This window comes from Pelodiscus sinensis, chromosome 18 (genome assembly GCF_049634645.1).
Source record: "Pelodiscus sinensis isolate JC-2024 chromosome 18, ASM4963464v1, whole genome shotgun sequence".
Classification (NCBI taxonomy): Eukaryota; Metazoa; Chordata; order Testudines; family Trionychidae; genus Pelodiscus; species Pelodiscus sinensis.
This window is the reverse complement of record NC_134728.1, coordinates 27,075,348-27,096,101: the sequence shown is the minus strand read 5'-3', so window position 1 is coordinate 27,096,101 and position 20,754 is coordinate 27,075,348. Positions and strand designations below refer to the sequence as shown.

Sequence of the window (20,754 nt, the reverse complement as noted above, 5' to 3'; positions counted from 1 at the left end):
GTTTATCTGAAGCCATCAATCCTAGCTCTCCGTGTTCTGTGCTGCTATTTAGCTCTAATTTACCCCAGCCTTCTAATTTACCTTATCTTCTAAGAACCCAGTAAGCAGTGGAAGTGTTAGTAATGCTGCTAGACAGTATTGGCCTCCTGGGGTTCGGCGCCGGTCAGGTCTCAAGTGTGCAGGACTGAAGAGGTTCAATCTATACTTTGCTTCAGGACTGCAACAGGGAAATGAAGGGGTGAAATGAACCTTCAAGGGAACGAACGTGTCCGTGTTCCCCTGAAAGGCCAAAGTTGTCCTTACCCTGGCCCTGAACATGCTCTCCGTCCCTGGGGTCACGTGATCTGTCATTCTATATAATGCATCTTAGCGTAGCTATTGCAGATTTTGAGGTGCCTACCACCTTGGCGCAAGTGCTCTCAATGGAAGTCTCAAATAGAATTAGCATGAAAAGATATGGCCCAAAAACAGGAAAGGAAATCGGTCCAATTTATCTAGTCTTGGCTACTCCACAGGCCAGGAAATAGAAGAGCTTTCTCTTCCCAGCTGGACAGAGAGGGGATGAGTTGGATTGCTAGAGTGTAGTCTCTTCTCAGTTTCATCCCAAATCCAGTTTCTGATCCCCACCCTAAAAATTAGAGTTTTCAAAAGTAGCCCTTCGTTTCAGATGTTTTGTGTCTGGCAACCCTCTTGAGCTCTTTCCTGATGGCTTTGTGCCCCTGGTAAGGCTGAAACCAAGGGCTCAGCTTTCCAATGCTGGCTGGCTTCAAATTTCCAAGTAAAAGGCTGCTGAGCATCCACCTCCATAGTGCCCAATGAGCAGTTTCTGCAGCTGCCAGAGACCCCTTTGGGTGCACAATCATGTTGCTTAATAGTAAATCCCTGGATGAAATATCATGACTGAGCCTTCACTGAACATGCAGCTGAAAAGTGGTCAGGTGAGGAATGGTTTAATGACTTATCTCCTTAGAGATGTGATTTTTTTTTTTTTTTTTTTGTATACAGGCAATCCCTGGGTTACGTACAAGATAGGGACTGTAGGTTTGTTCTTAAGTTGAATTTGTATGTAAGTCGGAAATGGTACATATTGTAGGGGAAACTCTAGCCAAACATTTCTCCAGAGCTCAGTTTTATTCTCCCACACCTCACTTCCCTCAGTCCTTTATTCTCAAGCTGAGGTGTCTGCTGAGAAAAGCCGCTCCGCGTCTCCCTGGTCTGCTGGGGGGGGGGACGCTAGCTTCGCGTCTCCCTGGTCTGCGGGGTGGGGGCGCTAGCTTCGCGTCTCCCTGGTCTGCTGGGGGGAAGCTGCTAGTGTGGGGTTGCCTCACCCTGTTTGTAAGTAGGGATCTGATGTAAGTCGGATCCATGTAACCCGGGGACTGTCTGTATTAAAATGTGAAATCTAAACTTATTTTACTCAGAACTCTTACCACCCACCAGAAAAGCCTAATCTGCATTTAACTTCAGATTTTTAAAAATAGTGTATTAATAAACCAACCAAAAAAAATAAATAGAGCTGGAAGGGACACCTTGAAAGGTCATTGAGTCCAATCCCCTGCCTTCACAGCAGGACCAAGTACCATCCCTGACAAATTCTTGTCCCAAATGGCCTCTGCAAGGATTGAACTCACAACCTTGAGTTTAGCAGGCCAATGCTCAAACCACTGAGCTATCCTTCCCCTCAAAGGAGGTGGCTTACTCCTCTGTATAGGTGCTAAGAATAGGAGTGGTGGGGTGCTCCAGTGCCCCCTGGTTTGAAGTGGTTTCCATTAAGGGCAGGATTTACTGTTACAAACTGTTCCAGCACCTTGCTCCCATGGAACAAAACTGTGTTCTACCCTATGGCCTGTACTGAAGCTCTGCATAAGCTTGGGCAAGGATCCAGAGGCTGTGGTAGATATTGCAGTTCCTGCAGCTTTCCTCAGTGGACAAGCAAATCAGTGGGCCTTGCTAGTCTCTTTGCCTGCCTCTGCTTCACTCCAAGCTTCCCCTGGTGCTAGGGACACCTTTTGTTGGGCTGAGGCAAGCCGTTGGCCTGGCTTTAAGACACAGTCCTGTTTAAGTAATTTGGCTCCTATCCAATACTGAGGCAAATTCAAATCTGTTTTTGTCCAGTTTCACCATGGAAAGTCTCGCCACTGTGTGTGGAAGACACACAGGCAGGAGCGGGCCCAGACTATTCCCAGAAGAACTGTAATGTCCAGTGTTGTGAGGATGGGTGGGTAGCCAGCCTCCTTGACTTGGTGCACGTCACAAGGCACCATTCCTCACACTGGCTCTCCAGATTCATTCTTTTCCTGTGCAGTGGAAATGCACCAGTTCTGCTCAATCTAAGGACCTCCACCTGCAGCATTGCTTTATACTGCAAGTTTGAGAAGCAGGATTTTATCCAAGCCTGGGCTAGGGGGAGCAGATTACACAGGAGCAGGTGGGGGAAAAGGAATGGGTGGGTAGGTGAGTCGTGGCATCTGCACAGTGAAGCTGAGGTGGGGCAAGTCTGTAGTGTCCCTGACTCACTTGCTGCAGACCTCTCTGGCTGGCTAGGTTGCAGGGGGAAGAGGGAAAGCAGGCTGCACGCGGTGGGTGTGTACCAGGACATTTGCATGATTATATTTCAAACGTAGTTCACATAGGCATTAATGGCTTATAGTAAGAAATAAAAACATTTTAACAGAATTTTTTTGGAGTGTTGCAAATATCGAAAATTCTGATCTTAATGACTTTTATCATCCTGTGTTACTAATTAATTAATTCACGGTATATTATATTGCAGTAAGGCCAAATCTTTGCTATGTGGTAGAGGTCTGGTTTTTATGAGGCAGCAGTCGCAAGTATTAGGTGTGATTCTAATTGTTTTGTAGGACAAAACCCTATTTGCAAGCTCTTCGAAGCCATGTGTTAATTTGTTCTGGGGCATCTATCTATCTGTTTTTGTTTGTATTGGTGGTGCACATGCACACACTACCTCAATATTAGTATTGAACATAAGAAATTTCAGCCGTCCAAAAGAAAATTCATCGTGCCCAAGGGTAGAAAATGTTACAGGAACACTGGTAGAGAATCCCTTTAAGAAAGTAGAGAAAGTGAGTCCAAGGTGAAATATTGGGAGGAAAAGTGGTGTTTTATGGCATACTGTGCTAAATGTTACAGGAAACATGAGGTGAAAATGTTAAGAGGCTTCCTCTGGCTCTTGTTTAGAGTGGAACAGCTGGAAAAAAAACAAGGCCCTTCGACTTTTCTATTAACAGTGTCAGTTTTAAAATAATTTCTGACTCACTGTTTAACACCTTTTTTTCTTGGTTGGCATTTCAGCCCTGGTATTAGGAATAAGTTCAATGGAGAGAAAGATGATATGGAACCCTAGAGAACAGCCAACCCAAAACACTTCTTTCCAAACTTACTGGCTTGGAGTTGCTGAGAAAGTCTTAGTTAAAATCTTTAGGCTTCTATTGAACTAAGGAAATAATTTGTAATCTTTGATCCCATTTATGTAGCTTCATCAATACCACAGCATCTCAACAAATTATGAATTTATTTTCTTAGTAATGTGGTGTGATAATATCCCCATCTTATGGATGGAAACTGAAAAACAGACTAAGTGACTTGCCTGAGATCATACAGGAAACCTGTGTCAGAGCTGGGAATCAAACCCAGAGCTCTTGAGCCCCAATCTAATGCCTTAACAGAAGATCCTTCTTGGCTTAAAGTCCCCCTGCTGTACATGGACATTAAGTATGTATTCAAATACTTACATTCTGTAAGAATCATGGTTTACACAGGGTCCTTGGTCAAAATTTCCTCTTCCCTCTATTTTTATACGGTACGTTAATACCACTTGACTGCTGCCCATCACACCAGAAATGGCTGCATTTCATTGATCCTTTGAGTACAATTTCAGAAGGGCTTTAGGATCCCTGAGCATGAAAGGTGCTGAATGCATCTAAGGACATGTCAGATGGCACAGATCAATGAGGACTTGGGCAGGTTTTTAACTGCAGTGTAAAGGTTTGGTCTCTGGGAACCTCCCATGTTGCAGCGTCCTAGCCCAAGTTCAAATGTCTACCCCACATTTAAACAGTCCCAAGAGACCAAATCCGTTGCCATGGGCCAGCCTTAGGTTTTTAATGGCAGTGTAGACATACCTAAAATAGTGATTACACAACTGTTGATTTTCATCACTGATACAATTTATTTTCACTCCCACCTATGGCTAACCTGGGAGTACCCATGTACCCACCAACAAGGCACAATGCGACAGAAACAGTTGGTGAAATTAGTTCTCGGGGTGAGTTGATTGCTTTCGGTAGTCAGGGGGACGTATTCAGCACTGTGGCATGGCTCCCGTGCAGGACTAGGGCTGAAAACCCCAGAGTTCTAGACCTGGCTGTATCACTGACTGACTGTCTAGTCTCTGGCAAGTCGCTTTGCTCCATGAAACCTCCATTTCCTCATCCTTTACGATGGAAGCAATTGCATTTATCCACCTCGCAGGAGGCTGGGACGGTTAGTCATCTCTGCAGTGCCTTGACAGGGTAATTGATGTACTTCTACCACATCTTTGTTTCATGCACTCCCCTGAGCTTCGTGCCGCACATATTTCGCTTCGGTAGGCAAACTGCCTCCCACAGCCCTGCTGGTTCTTGTCATCTTGTCATGAAGTGGGTGCCATGAGTGCTGCCTCACGTAGTGATTCTGTGGGGCCAAGATTCAGTACGGGGGTGGGGGTGTGTGTGCAGTCTGTTTGTGGCTGCTTGTGACTGTAGACAGATGCAGATGTTCAGTTTCAAATGAACAAAAGCAGCCCCCCACCGTGGGCTAGAAAACACTAATTTTTACTTTGTTACCTTAGAAACCTTCCATTGATGGGCCACTGTTTGCTCCCACACCCCATTGCTGAGAGGGTGAACTTGTCTTGGCTGATCCGGATCAGGGGTGGGAGGTGGTGACCAGAATCCCTAGAGAGCAGGGGCTTTGATGTGGCAACTCAGTGTGTCCTAGTTCCTGAGCACACCCGAGTGTGCCCCAGGCAGTCAATACTGGCAGCTGGTCCAGCCTTCGTTGTGTTGGAAAGGCCTCAGCACTGGGTGAGCTTCACAGGCAGCCTGCAGGGGAAACTAGTCAGCGCTGGCTGGTGAGGTAGTCAGAACTGGCACCTTGCCCTTCTCTGGCTACAGGTGCCTGGAGGTTGGAGAGAGAGTGGTTAATGAAGTGATATTTTAAGACTAAGAAAGGAAACTTAACTGCATTTGCTGTGAGTAAGGGCCCGTGATGGTTGTAACAAGCTGGTGATGTAGTACAGGACTTTGGCCACGGTTTCCATCATCCAGACAGAAAAGACATTGGTGTCACAGCACCTGTCTTAAGGGTATAGCAGACTGATTCAGATAGCAGTGCCACTGGCGAACCTGGGACCGTAAGTGCTCAGCAAGAACTCGTGCGTGGCTAGGAAATTATGCCGAGCTTGTTTGACTGGAGAGAGTATTAAGTAGGACACTGGCATGCTACAGACTCGCTTGAACAGTGTCATGTCGGCTTTAGCTCCCACCAGAGAGGAGTAGAAGAGGCTTCAGTCCCTCTGCCCCTATGTAAATACAGCACTTCCCAGGTACTGTACTTCCAGACTCTTTGCTTCTGGAGAAGACCTGCTCCAAAGCACCTTACCATCCTGCCTGGCATACAGCCGGTGCTGCTACACCTGTACATCTGGCCCATTTCCATCTTGGGCTCCCTCCCTCCCTGGCTTTTGTTTGGAGTCCATTTGAGTTCAGTCCACATCTTGCCCTGTCCCTCATGCCTCTCCTCCCCTCCCTCTCCTGCTCTGTTTCCTTTGGTTTCCTGCAAACTGCCTTACCCCCTTTGGCTTGCCCAGCTTCAGGTGGGAGCTGCTGCTCACCCTGCTGCTGGGGAACTCCTGCTACTGGACAACATATTACCAGCTGACATGGTTCCCAAATTTCCCCTGAGTGGGGGCACTGTCTGTCAGCCCAAACCCCAGTGCAGGACTTGAACCACCAACGTTCAGTGGCAACAAAGCCTGATTAAAGGAACCTAGAAGTCCAGCTCCGGAGTCAAGGCCAACATGCTTGATGGAGGCATCCATGGGAGAAGGACAGCAGAAGACCTGCCCTGGGTGGTGGCTAGGAATTGTGTGATAAGGCCTTCATGTAGCGGTGGGTAGAGAACACTGATTAGGAATGCTGAGGGGCAGATCTAACCTGCCTGAAGTGGTTTCCATTACATACAGGGGTTAGTCTGGTTCAGTGGCTCTCAGCAACCCACGATTCAAATGGTTGCAGCGTCCCTGGATCTGAAGAAACCTTGACTTTGCAGTGGGCTAGGAATGAATGCTAATGAAAGAAATCAACCTGCCTTGTTTACTACTTTCATTTGGCTTCTGGTTCCTTGTGGGAGAAGATTAACTGGGTTAGTTGGTAAGGGAAGGTGATGCATTCTCTGTTCTTTATGCACTGATAGCACTTCGGGGCTTGGGGGGGGGGGGGGGAGGCTCAGTCCTACAGACCCTGCTGTCCACAAGTCATCCCACTGACTTCAAATGAGACATCTTGTGAATAAAATTACTTGTGCCAGTTTGTGTGACTGGGTCCTTAGTTTCATTGTTGCTTCAAAGCCCAATACAAACAGCAGGACAAATTTTATACTTACATCGTTGGGGGCTCCCTATTTAAAGGATGCTTTGTCAGAAATATTTTCCCTCTAATGTTAACACTTGATAGACATACCTAGTTTGTTAAATCTGTGTTTGCAGTGATCTCATGTAATTTAAATAAAATCACAAGACAGGGCCGCTGGGTGCTTTAATAATGCTCATTCTATATTACCATAACACCACCTTAAATCAATAGAGCTGGTGATTACACCTGTACAACTGCTTTTGCGCAAAATCTTGCCACCTGTCTACACTGGCCACGAGTACTTGCGCAAGAACAGTGCTTCTTGCGCAAATACTCTGACGCTCCCGCTCAGGGATAAGCCCTCGTGCGCAATTGTTCTTGCGCACGAGGCCAGTGTAGACAGGCAGTGTTAATTTCTTGTGTAAGAAAGCCCGATGGCTAAAATGGCCATCAGCGCTTTCTTGCGCAAGAGAGAGTCTACACTGGCACAGATACTTTTGCGCAAAAGCACATTTCTTGCGCAAAAGCACATGCCAGTGTAGACGCTCTTTTGCGCAAATACTTCAACACAAAAACTCTTGCGTTAAAAGTATTTGCACAAAACCATGCCAGTGTAGACGTAGCCTAACTGTTGTAGTGATTGTGCTCTTTCTGATATTTACATGCCGAGGAACTATAAACTTGTTAAATCTGCCAAGTAAAAAAATAGAAAAGTCTTGTTTGTTTTTAAAATTTCTTTAAACTAACTGTCCCTTTATGTGTTTGGATCACTTATTGCTTTATTAACGTGGGAGTTAGGGAGTAAATTGGGGGTGAGGTCAACGTTATGGTGCTCAGGCGTGTCAGGTTTTGCTGAGTGACATAGCTAAGTTGACCTAATTTTTTAGAGTAGGCCAGATCTAAATTTATCTACCATCAACTTTATAACATTTTAACTTTGACTCTTAGATTGAAAATCCTATTACTAGATATTTGTTCCCCCGTGTAGATATTTACAAATGATCATCAAGATCACTCCTTCACCTTCTTTGTGTTCAGCTAACACACAAATTAAAGTGGGGCTGCTTGTTTGTAGCTCAGGGAGTTGCCACTTTAAAGGAAGCTGCCCTGATCCTGCCAGGCATATGGGTCCGTGGAACTCATCATCACATAATTGCAAGAGGGGCCAGAGTATGTAGCAAATGTGGGCTTTGGTTGCATTGTGGGAATGGACATGATCACAGGTGCCAGCCTCTACATGCTCTCAGTAAGGACATGTGGAGGCAGACATAGTAGGACCTACCTTTGGGATCCCCATTGGAGCAGCTGGATTATTTGGGAAGGGATGGACCATTGTGAAAAGAGTGATCACGTGAGTGGTATAAAATAGGGAATGTCCCTCCTTCTGACTGGCACGTATAGTAGGATCACTGTTCTCTCTGTCGTGCTGCTGTGGTTTGCTTGCAGCTTGCAGGATGTGCTCTGCACCTCTTAAGAACCAGGGCAGCTGAGCTCATGGAAACAGAGCTGGGTGAGAGGCAGGGAGCAGCACTTCACTAAAAAAAAAAAAAAAAGAGAGAAACTAATATGTGAAGCTTTGTAAGCCACAGACACCCACACAGCTGGGTCCTATGCTGCTTTACAGGTAAAACGAACCTTTAGGCCGTGCTGTGCTATAATTAGACTGACCAGTTTGTGAGAAGAATAATTAACATGTGCAACAATTTTTTTTTTTTTGTACAGTGAAAGAAACTAGGGCATTTGAAAACAAGCAGCCTGAGCTGCAGAGCCAAGGTTCCACGTGGGGCTTTGTGGGCTACAGGAGTAGCACGGAAGTAGGTCCAGTTCTGCCACCTTTTGATGCCTTGTAAACGTATAGCAGTTTTCTGGTGCTTGAGGATGATCTAGTATTTCTAGTACTGGCAGCTGCCTCTCAATAACTCCCATGCTGCCATGGGCACTGGAACTATTTGTATTAAGAATATAAAATCATGGTTAATCAGTAAACCAGTTAAACGTTGGGTTGACCTAACATTTAACCAGTTAACCTACTAACTAAAGCAGGATCCAACCTGGGCTCCCCATGGATACAGGCTGCTGCAAATGCTGGAGCAATCCCTGCCTGCGGAGTACCTGAGCCTGCCGTGGACAGGGGTACTCTGGACAAAAGCAGCCCCTGTCCATGGTGGGAGCAGTAACCCCTTGCCCCACAGCAGGTGGGGATCTGCTCCAGCCCCCATCTGTTACCTGGAACTGGTAACCATTACCCATTTAGGGTGATGCTTACCAGGTAACCAGTTAACCCTTTGCATCCCTAATTTGTATAGTGGGAATGCTGAGAGCCACTGCACCAGGCTGTAAACCCTGAATGTGATGGAAACCACTTTAAGGCAGGCAGTGCGTGTCTGAGGCATGGGTTGCAAAGCACAGCCTCTTTGTCATCTCTCATTGTCTTCTCTTTTACCTATCTCTGTTCTGTTGTTTGTTTGTTCTTGTACCAAGCTAAGAGCTACAGGATGCTAAACATTGAGCAGAGATCAGGTGAAGCCAGGCAACGGCAAAGCAACTTCCCACCCACTGGCTCCCTCCCATGCCTTCTAAAGGGGCCTTTTTCTCTGGCACTTCTAGGGCACAATCCTTCCTCACAGGAGTAGCTTAAGGTTTCCAGGAAAGTTGGCAACTAGCTGTGCCTCAGGCAGGCAGATCCTTTAACTTCCCTTGTGTTTCCTTGAGGGACAACTTGTTTGAATAGTCCTGCAGAATCAGGCTTGGGCAGTTTTTATGGGGATGGACACAACTTTTACTAAATTAACTTGAAAAGTGACGTCTGTTGGACAAGGGGGGAAGGCAAGAATGACCCTTGTTGTTACCTCTGAAACCATCCATTCTTTAAAACACATCAAGCTTAAAATCCTCAGTGTTAGCTAAAAAAGTACTAGACTAGACCTCTCCTCAGAAGAATGCTCTCAGGCGGGCACGGTTATGCACCACGCTCAGGTGCCTTAGACCTCGTGTTCCACTCTGATAAACTCAGTCACACGTGCCTCTACCTCGGCATGTAGGCCTTATGCTGGTTTCTGCATGTGACTGTTTCCACCAGAGCAGCCAAAAACCAAGGGGTATGCTTTGGCTTCCCTGTAAGATAGATTTATATTTGAACTCAGGGTTCCAGCTGAAGAAGAAGAATTTCTCGTTAACATATGTGGAGCTGAATCTTTTATCAAAGGCCTCTGGAGGTATTTGGTACAATCTGGTGCATTCCAAAGGGGAAGAATTTACTCTTCAGAAACATCTTTGTGGCTCATGAATAAATCATGCTTGACTGAACTGGCTTGTGTTATCCAAAGAGGGCGGAGGTCTAGCAGAGGCACATGGCTTGCTTTGACAATGATTTAAGCTGTCTTGAGGACTTACTAGATCTGTTTCAGTCTGCTTCGGTGTTTTGCAAATATTGTCTGTCCCAAAAGGCCTTGAGGCTTTTAGTACCACTTCAGATCAGCAGCAATGCTGATCTTACTCTGTTTTGGAGTGGCAGGTGAGCACAGAATGTTCCTTCCCGCTTCCCTCAACATTTGATTACAACCTTCCAAATTTTCAGGCATTTGCAAATTTTGCATAATGAATCCCCGGCAGCTGACAGGGTTTGACTTGCTTGAAAGAGGTATGGGGGGAACAATGTTGGTAGGAAACTTGACCAGCTCTCTTCATATGGGGCTTTAGCATAGCTGCCTGAAAATATACCTTAATTTTGACAGGCTTTGGATCTATGTTGAACTTTACAACTCTATACGCTGTGTATTGGTGTATTTAACGGGAACAAGCTCATCTCTGAGGCAATTTGTGCCTTGTTAACTGTATCTCAAATTCATTTCCTTTAGAGGAATGTGCTGTACCCTGAGCATGGCTGTTCCTCTCTCCCAGGTGCTTCCTTCTTTGGCCTCTTGATTATGAGGCTGTGTTAGTATAGTTTCCTAACTAATTGTATAGTCAACTATTTGTATAGTTGACTATACGATTAGTCGATAGGACCACTCTGCAGAGCTGCAGCAGGGGCAACTCGAGGAACTGGCTTGTGCCAGCTCCAGAAGCCACCTGCGCTGTGGCTGTGCATTTTAAATATAGTAAGAACCTCTGGACTCTTGCTACCTTTAAAATGCAGAGGTGCAGCGTCCCAGACCAGCGCGAGCCAACTGCTCTGTTCCAGCGTGTGCTAAGTCCAGCAGCCCCTGTTCGCAGCAGACAAGGCTGGCTGTGGACAGGGGCTGCTGCCAAAGCAGCCCGTGCTTGTGGTCAACACTGGCTGCCGCGAACAGGGGCTGCTTGGTGGCAGCAGCCCCTTTCCGTGGGGGGCCCAGCTCCCTACTAGGACCCCTGCGGACAGGGGTTGCTCTGCAGCAGCCTCCCCTATTGCCCTCTCCCCCCCCACTGCCTCTGATAGGGGCAGAGGCAGGCGGCATCCTAGAGACATGTGTCGACAGGGGGCTGAAGAAGGCTGGGGACTCTGAGAGTCTGAGGGCAGTGAAAGGAGAAGAGGGATGTGAGAGGGGGGAACAGGGATGCAGGGGGCCCCTGCCCTGCTCACAGGCTACCCTGTCTCACCTTCTCCCCTCCTTACTAGTGTGGATGAAAACTATCACCACCATAGAGCAATCTGTACCATAAACTAACCTCCCTCCCCGACATCACACCCAGGTGCTCTATAGCACACATTTAAAACAGGGCTCCCAGACTGCCCCCAAACAACCCAGCACATCACAAAGGGAAAGCATGCCAGATCCCTGTCGCCTCCCCGTATTCTGTAGCTCTCTCCACTCTGGCTATGTCTACACTGGTATGATCTTGTGCAAAAACTCTTCCAGAAGAGAGCGTCTACATTGGCATGTGCTTTTGCGCAAGAGCATCCATGCCAGTGTAGATGCTGTCTTGCGCAAGACAGCTCCGATGGCCATTTTAACCATAGGGCTTTCTTGCACAAGAAATTCATGTTGCTTGTCTACACTGGCCTCTTGCGCAAGAACAGTTGCACAAAAGGGCTTATTCCTGAGCGGGAGCATCATAGTTCTTGCGCAAGAAGCCCTGATTTCATACATTAGAACATCAGTGTACTTGCGCAAGAACTTGCGGCCAGTGTAGACAGGCATCTGCTGGGGCCCATTGGGGTGGAAGCTCTTACTGCTGCTACTAGGGTTGCCAGGTGTCCGGTTTTCTATCTGACAATCCGGTAATAAAATCCAGAAAATACCGTATATGTGCAACATCCGGTATTTCCTGGTTTTCCGGCTGGCCGCCAGACAGAAGCCTTGTGGGGGTGGGGTGCGATCGGCGCTGGGAGCTCTGATTGTGTGTGAGGAGGGAGAGCAGCCCGGTCCGTGCTCTTGCGCTGGAGCCGCAGCCGGACTGAGTCGCATGGGACGGGAGCGCCCTAGGATCTGCACAGGCTGGGTCAGTCCTGCTCCCTGCCGGCTGATTTGCTCCCCTGCCCCCTCCGCCAGCTCTGCGTCCTGCTCTGGTTCCTGCTCTGGATTTTCCCTGGCTAGTCCCTCTCTTCTCCCTCCTCCCCCCGGCCGCCGCCGCCAGCTCTGCGTCCCGCTGCGTCTTGCTGGCCGATTCCTGCACGGCCCCCCCATCTCCCCTGGCCAACCCTGTTGCCCCTCCATTAGCTCTGTTTCCCAGCCCCCCCCCCTCCATGAACCGTGTCCGGTATTATTATTATTTTTTTTAATGACTACCTGGTGACCCTAGCAGTGATCCTATCCCTGTGATTACCACAGAGATTTAAACCGAGAAGCACCTTGCCTTCCCCCTCTCCTTCAGCTCCCAATACCCCCAGACCCCATGCTTACCTGGTTCTGGAGGGCTGCCGGCACAAAATGGTCCTGGAGCCTTTTTTTTTCCCCCATCAACAACTTCGGTCCCCCCCCTTTTTTTTCCTTCAACAGAATTTTTTCGTGTGCGTGCGCGCGCGGTATTTTTGTTTCAACCAGCTGGCACCCAGGCCCGTACTGCACTTCAATACTCACTGCAAAGAACACTGGTGTCCAAGTTGCCTACCTGCTCACCCACATGGTGGCTGCCGAAGCTGGAGCCCAGGCTGCGGTGTGGCTACCCTGGGAGCTGGGACTGCAGTACGGCTGTCCTCGCTAGGAGAGCTCCAGCCCGGAGTAAGAGCTGAAGCTAGGGCCAGGACTGCATGGAGGCTGCCTTGCTGCTCCTGGGGTGGGGCAGCCACCCGCTCCACGGCCCCACCTCGGAGCAGCTAAGCAGCCATTGCACAGCTCTCCTGAAGAGGTGGGCAGCTACCACATGGACCTTAGAAGGAACTGTGGTGCAGATAAGCTGCAGCATCCCCAGGCCTGAATTGGTTTCCATTATACACATAGGGTTGCCAGGTGTCCGGTATTCACCCAGGCAGTTCGGTATTTTTGCCTCCTATCCGGTAAAAAAAAAATTCAAAGAATATCGGACACCTGAGATGTCTGGTATTTTCTGAATTTTTCCCTGCACCAGGCAACCCCAACACTCAGTGCCCAGACCCCTTTCCCCCCCGAGTCCTCCTGACCTCAGCCCCCATGCTTACCTGGTTCCCCAAGGCTGCCGGCACAAAATGGCTGTTGGTCAAAAGACCTAAGGCAGTGGTCCCCAACACTGTGCCCGCGGGGGCATTTGTGTGCGCCGGCCAAGTGCTCGGGGCTGGCCTGGCCCCGGCCACGTGGTGCACGGTGAGCCCCGGGAGCGCTGCGGATTGGCTGCCCGGGCTCTGGGTGCATGGCGCATGGGGGGGGCACCGGCCCCAGGCATGTGGCCCTTGGGGGAGGGGGCCGCTGGCCCCGGGCGTGCAAGTGTCCCCGCCCTCTGGCACCTGGTGGGCGAACGGCCACGCCCCCTGGCGCCCGGCAGCCTCTAATGGTTGGGGACCACTGACCTAAGGGAAACAATGCTGGGTCTTAGTGCTTCCTCCCTGTTCCTATCCCTGCACTCACTCTTAAAGGGGACATGCTGTTTTAATGCTGTTTTATTTTAATTTTTTTTGGGGGGGCGTAATAAGTCCTTGGTCTCCCCCCTCTTTTTTTCCCCCCTTCAACAGAATTTTTTGCAGGTGTGTGGTTTTTTTTTTTTTTTTTTTTTTTTTTTTGTTTGTTTTTTTTTGAGGGGAGGAGAGGGGTTTGGTATTTTTGTTTCAACCATCTGTCAACCCTATATACACGGGGCTTATAGTTTGGTTCAGTGGCTCTCAGCACCCCCAATATACAGAATGTTCCAGTCCCCTTGTCTGGGCCTCTTGTGCATTTTCTGCTCTTACTCGATAGTGTAAGTCAGTGGACCCCAACCTTTAGAGGCTCCCGGATGCCTGGGGGCGGGGCCACTCACGTGCCAGGCGCCCGGGGGCGGGGACGCACGTCCGGGGGCACGCCAGGGGACCCGCCAGGGGACTGGGATGCCCTTGCACCCGGTGCCGGCATGTGCCCCGGGGCTGGGGCCATCCGAGCGCCTTGTGCCGTGGGCCTGGGGCCGCCGCCCGAGCCTCGCGGCTGGGGCTGGCACCGGCGCGGCTCTAGTGTCGCATGCCCGTGCGCCCGCATGTGCCTTGGGGCTGGGGCCATCCGAGCGCCTTGTGCCGTGGGCCTGGGGCTGCCGCCCGAGCCTCGCGGCGGGGGCTGGCACTGGCGCTGCTCTAGCGTCGCATGCCCGTGCGCCCGCATGTGCCTTGGGGCTGGGGCTGCCTGAGCGCCGCGCATCCGGCGCCGGTGCGTGTCGCTCGCATGGGGCCGGCACCTCCCGTGCGCCGCGCGCCGGGGGCGGGCCCAGCCCATGTTGTCGGCGGGCCCGTACAAATGCCCCGGCGGGCGCCATGGCGCCCGCAGGCACCGTGTTGGGGACCACTGGTGTAAGTCCTGCAGCACAGAGACTCTTTCTATGTGGCTGTCTAATAGCTAGCCTAGGGAAGCTCAGATTGCTGCAGGGGCTACTATACACAGCTAGCTGTAACTTACACAGCTGGCAATGGCCTCCTCAGGCTGGAACCAATCTAGAGCTGTCATAAACTAGTGGGCCCCTGGGAAACTAACTCCCCTGTTGCTGAAGTGGAGTGCAGCTGGGGACCTGACCAACATCACATTCTTATGTGGATCTTTCCGTGGTATGATAGAGGAGCCCGTGAACGAGTGGTGGCCTCAGGGGGCTCTCTTTCAGCTTTCTGGTGTAATTCACCCCGACTAAAACCACAGCATCACCAGATGGGTTTCACTAAGTCCCTTCCATCTGGATGAATTGGATGACAACTGTGCAACTTGTTACTGAGTTTTGTAGTTAAAAGCCTTGATGTGTCAGCTGGTGTGACCAACCTGGGATCTCTGAAACGTCATGCCTCAGCCTCTACTGCATGAGCAAAAAGCTGCCTGCCTCTTTGCTAGGGCTGTGGCAGACTCATTAATCTCTAGATCAGTGCTACTCAGACCTCAGTGGTTCAGGAGCCAGAGTAGTGAGAATTCAGAGTTTCATTTACTTTCTCTCGCTTTCCAGTAAATAAAACTCTGTCCATAGTATTCTCACAGCAAAATGACTGACCAAATTTTCTACAGTTGGTTGGTAACCATGCCAGGTTATTAATGCATCAGGAAGTTTTTACTATGCTAATAATGAAAGCGTGGAGTGTTTTAATATGATATGCTGCGAAGAGCACCACGAGACCCATTAGAGAGCCATTTATGGCTCCTGAGCCTTAGTCTGAGTATCACTGCCTGGATGGACTTGGTGTCACTAGGGCACGGGTCTCCAAACCACGCAGGCCGTGCTTACAATGGCAGCCCCATGAAAATTCGTTTCAGATGTTAGCTGTTCTCTGGAGAGGTTTTTCCATTGGGCTGGGGATGGTGACTTTTCCGAATGGGAACTGTGGAGACTTAGCCTTGTTCTTTCCTTCTCTTCTTAGGGTTCCACCATGCCCTCCTTGGAGATGAGTATGCACTGGTCCCAGCTCAGTCCCAGCCTGCCGGTATAGTGCTGGGCTGCTGATGCGCACCTCACCTGCTGTGGGATATCGCTCCAGCAGGGACGCCCTGGGCCTGCACGCCCTCTCTCCCAGCAGAGGCAATGGATGCCCACATGGATCTCCTGACAGAACTGGAGCTGCTGGATAAGGTGCCCACACTAGAGCGGCTACGAACAGCCCAGAAGCGGCGGGCTCAGCAGCTGAAGAAGTGGGCGCAGTATGAGAAGGAGATGCAGCACAAGAAGCGGAAGCACGAGAAGAGGAGGAGCGCTGTCAGCCGCAAGAAGGTGTCTTTTGAGGCCAGTGTTGCTTTGTTGGAGGCATCGCTGAGGAACGATGTGGAGGAAGGTAGGACTAGCTGTGGGCAAAGCCCTCATAGTTTGGCTACCTGTGAACCTGCTGTATCTCTACATAGGCTACATCTAGACTGCAAGCCTCTTTCGAAAAAAGCGTCTAGATTACAACCAGTACTTTCGAAAAAGCAAGCCGCTTTTTCGAAAGAGAGTACCCAGGCAGTCTGGATGCTCTCTTTCGAGAAAGCACAGTTTGCATTACATGGCGCCTTTTTTCGAAAGAGCATTTTTGAAAAAAGGCGTTATTCCTCCTAAAACGAGGTTTTCCGCAGTCGAAAAAACTGCCGCGTTCTTTCAATTTACTTTCGCAAGAACGCGGCAGCAGTCTAGACGCAGGGGAAGTTTTTTCAAAAAACCCCTTATTGAAGAATGTTAATTGTGGGGCTGTGGTGGTTTTGTACTGGAAAAGCCGGTCTATTAGAGCTTAACTGGGACTACAAAGCGGTGTTATGTGACATAAGTGGTAAGTTGGTTGCTGCCTGGCTGGCATCCTTTGGTGATGGCGGGTAGGTGGCTGTCTCTTTTAAACTGATGGCCAAGCTGTGAGTGACATGAAGTACCTTCATTAAATAGGATAGTGTTCTTCTCTCACAAAATGCACTGAGGCTAGAAGAGGTTAAAGCCAATAGTATTGTTAAAGACCTTGGTATCCACCTGCATCTGATGGATTTGGATTATAGAGGTTAAGGGAGCTGCTAGACTGGATCAGACCATGGTTGTCTTGTCTCTGGTGGTTGCCCATACCAGACCTTCAGTGGGAGTTACAGAACAGGGCAATTGTGGGGTTGTCTTCTACTCCAAGCTTCTGGCTGTCTGAGGTTTTGAGTCACCTTAAGTGTGGGGTAGTATGCCTGACTTTATCTAATAGCCATTGATGGACCTATCCCCTGTGAATTTATCCAGTTCTTTTTTGAACTCAGTTATACTTTGTGGCCATCACAGCATCTCACATCTATAAATTCCACAGGTTAGTTAGGTGTTTTGTGAAAAAGTCTCCTTTTTGTTTGAGTTAAACCCTCTGCCTGTTAATTTCATTGGGTGACCCCCCCCCTGGTTTTTGTACAGTATTTGTAGACAACACTTTCACTTTCTCTACATCATTCATGGTTTTATAGACCTGTATCATATTGCCTGCTTAGTTGTCTCTTTCCGAAGATAACCAGCCCTAATCTTTTAGGCTATGGCTATACTAGGAACTTTTTCCGGAAGAGGAAATGCAAATGGAGTGCTCATTTGCATATCTTGTGTTCTCATTTGCATATTTTCTTCCGATCCTTTTTGCAGAAGAGGTTTTCGCGCAAAAAGGGGTTTTTGCACAAAAACGTGGTGCTTTTTTGCGCAAAAACCTCTTCCGCAAAAAGGATTGGAAGAAAATATGCAAATGAGAGTGCGATATATGCAAATGAGTGCATTTGCATTTCTCTTCCGGAAAAAGTTTGTAGTGTAGACTTAGCCTTAGTTTCTCCATGTATGGAAGCTGTTCCATTCTCTTGATCATCTTTATTGCCCTTCTCTGGGGTTTCTTGTTCCACTGTTTCCTTTTTGAGACGGGGTGACCAGAAGTGGGCACTGTATTCAAGGGGTGGGTGCACCATGGATTTATAGTGGCATTTGTTGTTTTCAATCTTTTTTTTCTATCCCTTTCCTAATAGTTCCTAACATCCTATCGGTCTTTTTGATCAGTGCTGTGCATTGAGAAGAAGTATTTGTAGAACTATCCACAGTGAGTCCAAGGTCTCTTTCTTGAGTACTAGAAGGTAAGGTAGAACCCATCACTGTATATGTATAGTTGAGATTATTTTTTTTTCAGTGAACATTACTTTGCACTTAATAATGGTGAATTGCATCTGCCATTTTGTTGTCCACTCACCCAGTTTTGTGAGCTCCCTCCGCAGCCCCTCACAATCTGATTTGCTTAACTGTTGTGAATACTTTTCTATCATCTTATAAACTTTGCTGCTTCACTGGTCACCCTCTTTCCTAGATCGTTAATGGCAATGTTGTACAACACAGGTCCCAGTGCAGATTCGTGGAGGAACTTGCTCCTTAGGCCTGTCTCAGAGACAGCTTATCTGAAATGTCTCTGTATTCAAGTGAAAAGAGTGGCTGTGAGCAACAGCAAACCCAGGCGTAGAAATCTTCAGCTTACAGGGTGTGTGTGTGTGTGTGTGTGTGTGTGTGTGTGTGTGTGTGTGTGTGTGTGTGTGTGTGTGTGTGTGTGTGTGTGTGTGTGTGTGTGTGTGTGTGTGTGTGTGTGTGTGTGTGTGTGTACACGTACGTACTGTGACTGCAAACTACATCTTGGATGCCATCTAAACTACATGTATGGTGTCCAATACAGAACATGCCCTGGTCCCTGTCTCCAACCATCGTATGAACTAAAGAATCACTATTAGAGGTTGTAGTATTGAGGCTTTTTCCCCTCCCCCCAGGCTTCAAAGAATTGAGAGTGATTGATTGTTAATTCTTGAGTAGATTGGCTAATCTGCCCTACAGAAAAAAGCAAAATACACTGTGTCTAAAAGGACATGGAAGTTCCGTTTAGCATTGAATAACACAGACGGTTTATTCCTTGAGTCACTCCCTGTCTGTTAACAATCAGACCTTTTTGGCGCTCATTAGACCAAACTTCCAAAATGGAATCATTTGCCTGGAGATTCAAGTTGGTTTTTACTTTCACTTTCCTCTTAAATGAATTCCAGGGGTGGTTCTGCAATCAGTGACTAGATCAAACAGAGGAAGATCAAACATCTCTGGCTGCGTAATTTTCTGCTTTGTAATTTTACTGAAGCCTCTACTGTAATGAGACTAGAGTAGAGTTGGGTGGTATTTATAGATATATATTTTTTTAAAGCCCATGATGTATCACTGCAACTGAGAATTTAAATTGTTCATGAAACCCTGTCCCCCATCCCAGAATAGCTAAATATCGGGTGGTATGGAACAGGGAGGTTAACGGTTAACCCGTTACCCAGTACTTGGGAAGCAGCCCTGCTAGGCCCCTGCATGGGCTGGGATCTGGCAACCCCATGCTGGGCCAGAAGCAGCTAAGATAGAGCAGCCCTTGCCCACAGCCAGGATTTGGGGGGCCGGAACAGCCCTCCTGCCCACCCCCATTTAATCTGTTAATTAAACGGGATTTGACATCCTTAGTTAGGAAGTGAAAAGGCACAGGCTCCAGACTTTGGTCTGATTGAGACACGAGTAACATAACCATTGGGCTATTAGATCGTCTGGCGGGGGGGGGGGTCTCTTGCAGATACGTTCCGATCTGAAATTCGGCCCTGGGACTGTGAAACTTTTCTTGACAAAAGTTAAAGCTGATACATTCTCTCCAAATGGCTCAGGTATTGATAGACATTGTCCAGCAAACACTTGGAAAAATTCCTGGCCAGCTCTGCCAACGCCTGTGATCTTGAGAGAAATTGCTCTGCAAAGTGTGTTTTGTCACCTTGGCATCTGGTCTTAGTTTTGTTGGCAGCACCAGTGCCACTTCTAGCCAGGAAAGGGCTCTGCATACAGAGGGCCCAGTTTTGATCTCCAGAGTGGTGGCCATATACCTGGGAAAAGTCTCCAGTTGTGCATGGGCAGCAAGGGCAAGGGGAAAGGGCTTGCTTTGTGCTCCTGGAAAGGGTAGGATTACAAGGTGGCTTCAAAAAAAATACTAGACACACTTGAACTCAGTTGGGGGGCGCAGGAGACACATCGGTTGGGAGGGGAGTGGGACTGGTCGGGAGGATTGGTGTCAGGGGCGGGGGAGGGACCAGCTGGCAGGAAGCAGGGCTGGTGGGGGGGGGGGGTCGAGGGAGATCGAGTGCGGGGGACCGGCCGACGAGAAGCGGAGCTGGCCAGGAGGGGGTCGGGAGGAGCAGGACTAACCCGGGCGTGCAGAGATCCTGGGGCTCTGCCCATCCCACACATGGTCTCGGCGAAGCACGGCCGAGTCCAGCCCTGGGGATTCCATCCCGCACTGGTCCTGTGTCCGCGCCCCTGCTCCCACCCCCTCCGGCTTGTGTAGTTGTGTACTGCCTGGCTGATAGGCTCACGCTCCATGAGTGTGTCTGTCGACTAGCCGGGCAGTTTGCAACTAGGTACTGATACTCCTAATAATAATAAAACTTAGCTAATTAGAAAGTAGCAGACATTTTATATGTCCAGTATTTTCTTAATTTTTTTTCTGGACAGAAAGCTCGAATTCTGACTGTCCAGTTCAAAACCGGACACCTGGTAACCTTAGGAAAGGGCAGGGCTGGGGCTAGTCTCCTGCCACCAGGGGTGGGGAATAAAACTGTGGTGGTTCCCCAAAGTTAACCTGGTCTCCACTGCTGTATTTAACTGCATCTTTAGAGGTAGCGGCAGTCACGGCTCCCATTGGCCATGGATCGCTGTTCCCGTCCAATGGAAGCAGCAGGAAGTGACGTGGACTGGGACACCACTTCCTGGAGCTCCCATTGGCCGGGAACAGCGATCTGCGGCCAATGGAGGTGATTGCCCATCTCTGTGGAGGAGCAGGTACATATAATGGTGGGGGCCTGCTGGGAGACCAGATTTGGCAAGACCCTCGTAGACCAGATCTGGCCTACGGGCTGGTATATGCCCACTACTGGTCTACAGGAAAGATGACCATCTCTGGATACCTGCTAATAGGCTGACTCGCTGGTTCTCCAGAAAGCAGTTTTACACTGCACCATATTGCTAGGGTGCATGGGGAGCAGAAGGTAGGTATGCAGCTTGTGGCTTGAAGCTCTTCTACTTCATGGGAAAATCTGAGTCTGGTCTCTTTAAGTGCAGGGTCACCACC

General features: G+C 48.9%; 1 protein-coding gene across 3 annotated transcripts in view; it reads left to right on the top strand.

Annotated features, from left to right (window-relative positions):
* The window catches only part of PPP1R16B (protein phosphatase 1 regulatory subunit 16B), a 109,194-nt gene that overhangs the window by 19,450 nt on the left and 68,990 nt on the right, over positions 1–20,754 (top strand). For all 3 annotated transcript variants that reach the window (XM_075901332.1, XM_075901333.1, XM_075901331.1), the window contains exon 2: positions 15,541–15,948. In XM_075901332.1, coding sequence (XP_075757447.1) covers positions 15,702–15,948 — 247 coding nt within the window. In that variant the 5' untranslated portion in view covers positions 15,541–15,701. The remainder of the gene's footprint in view (positions 1–15,540; positions 15,949–20,754) is intronic.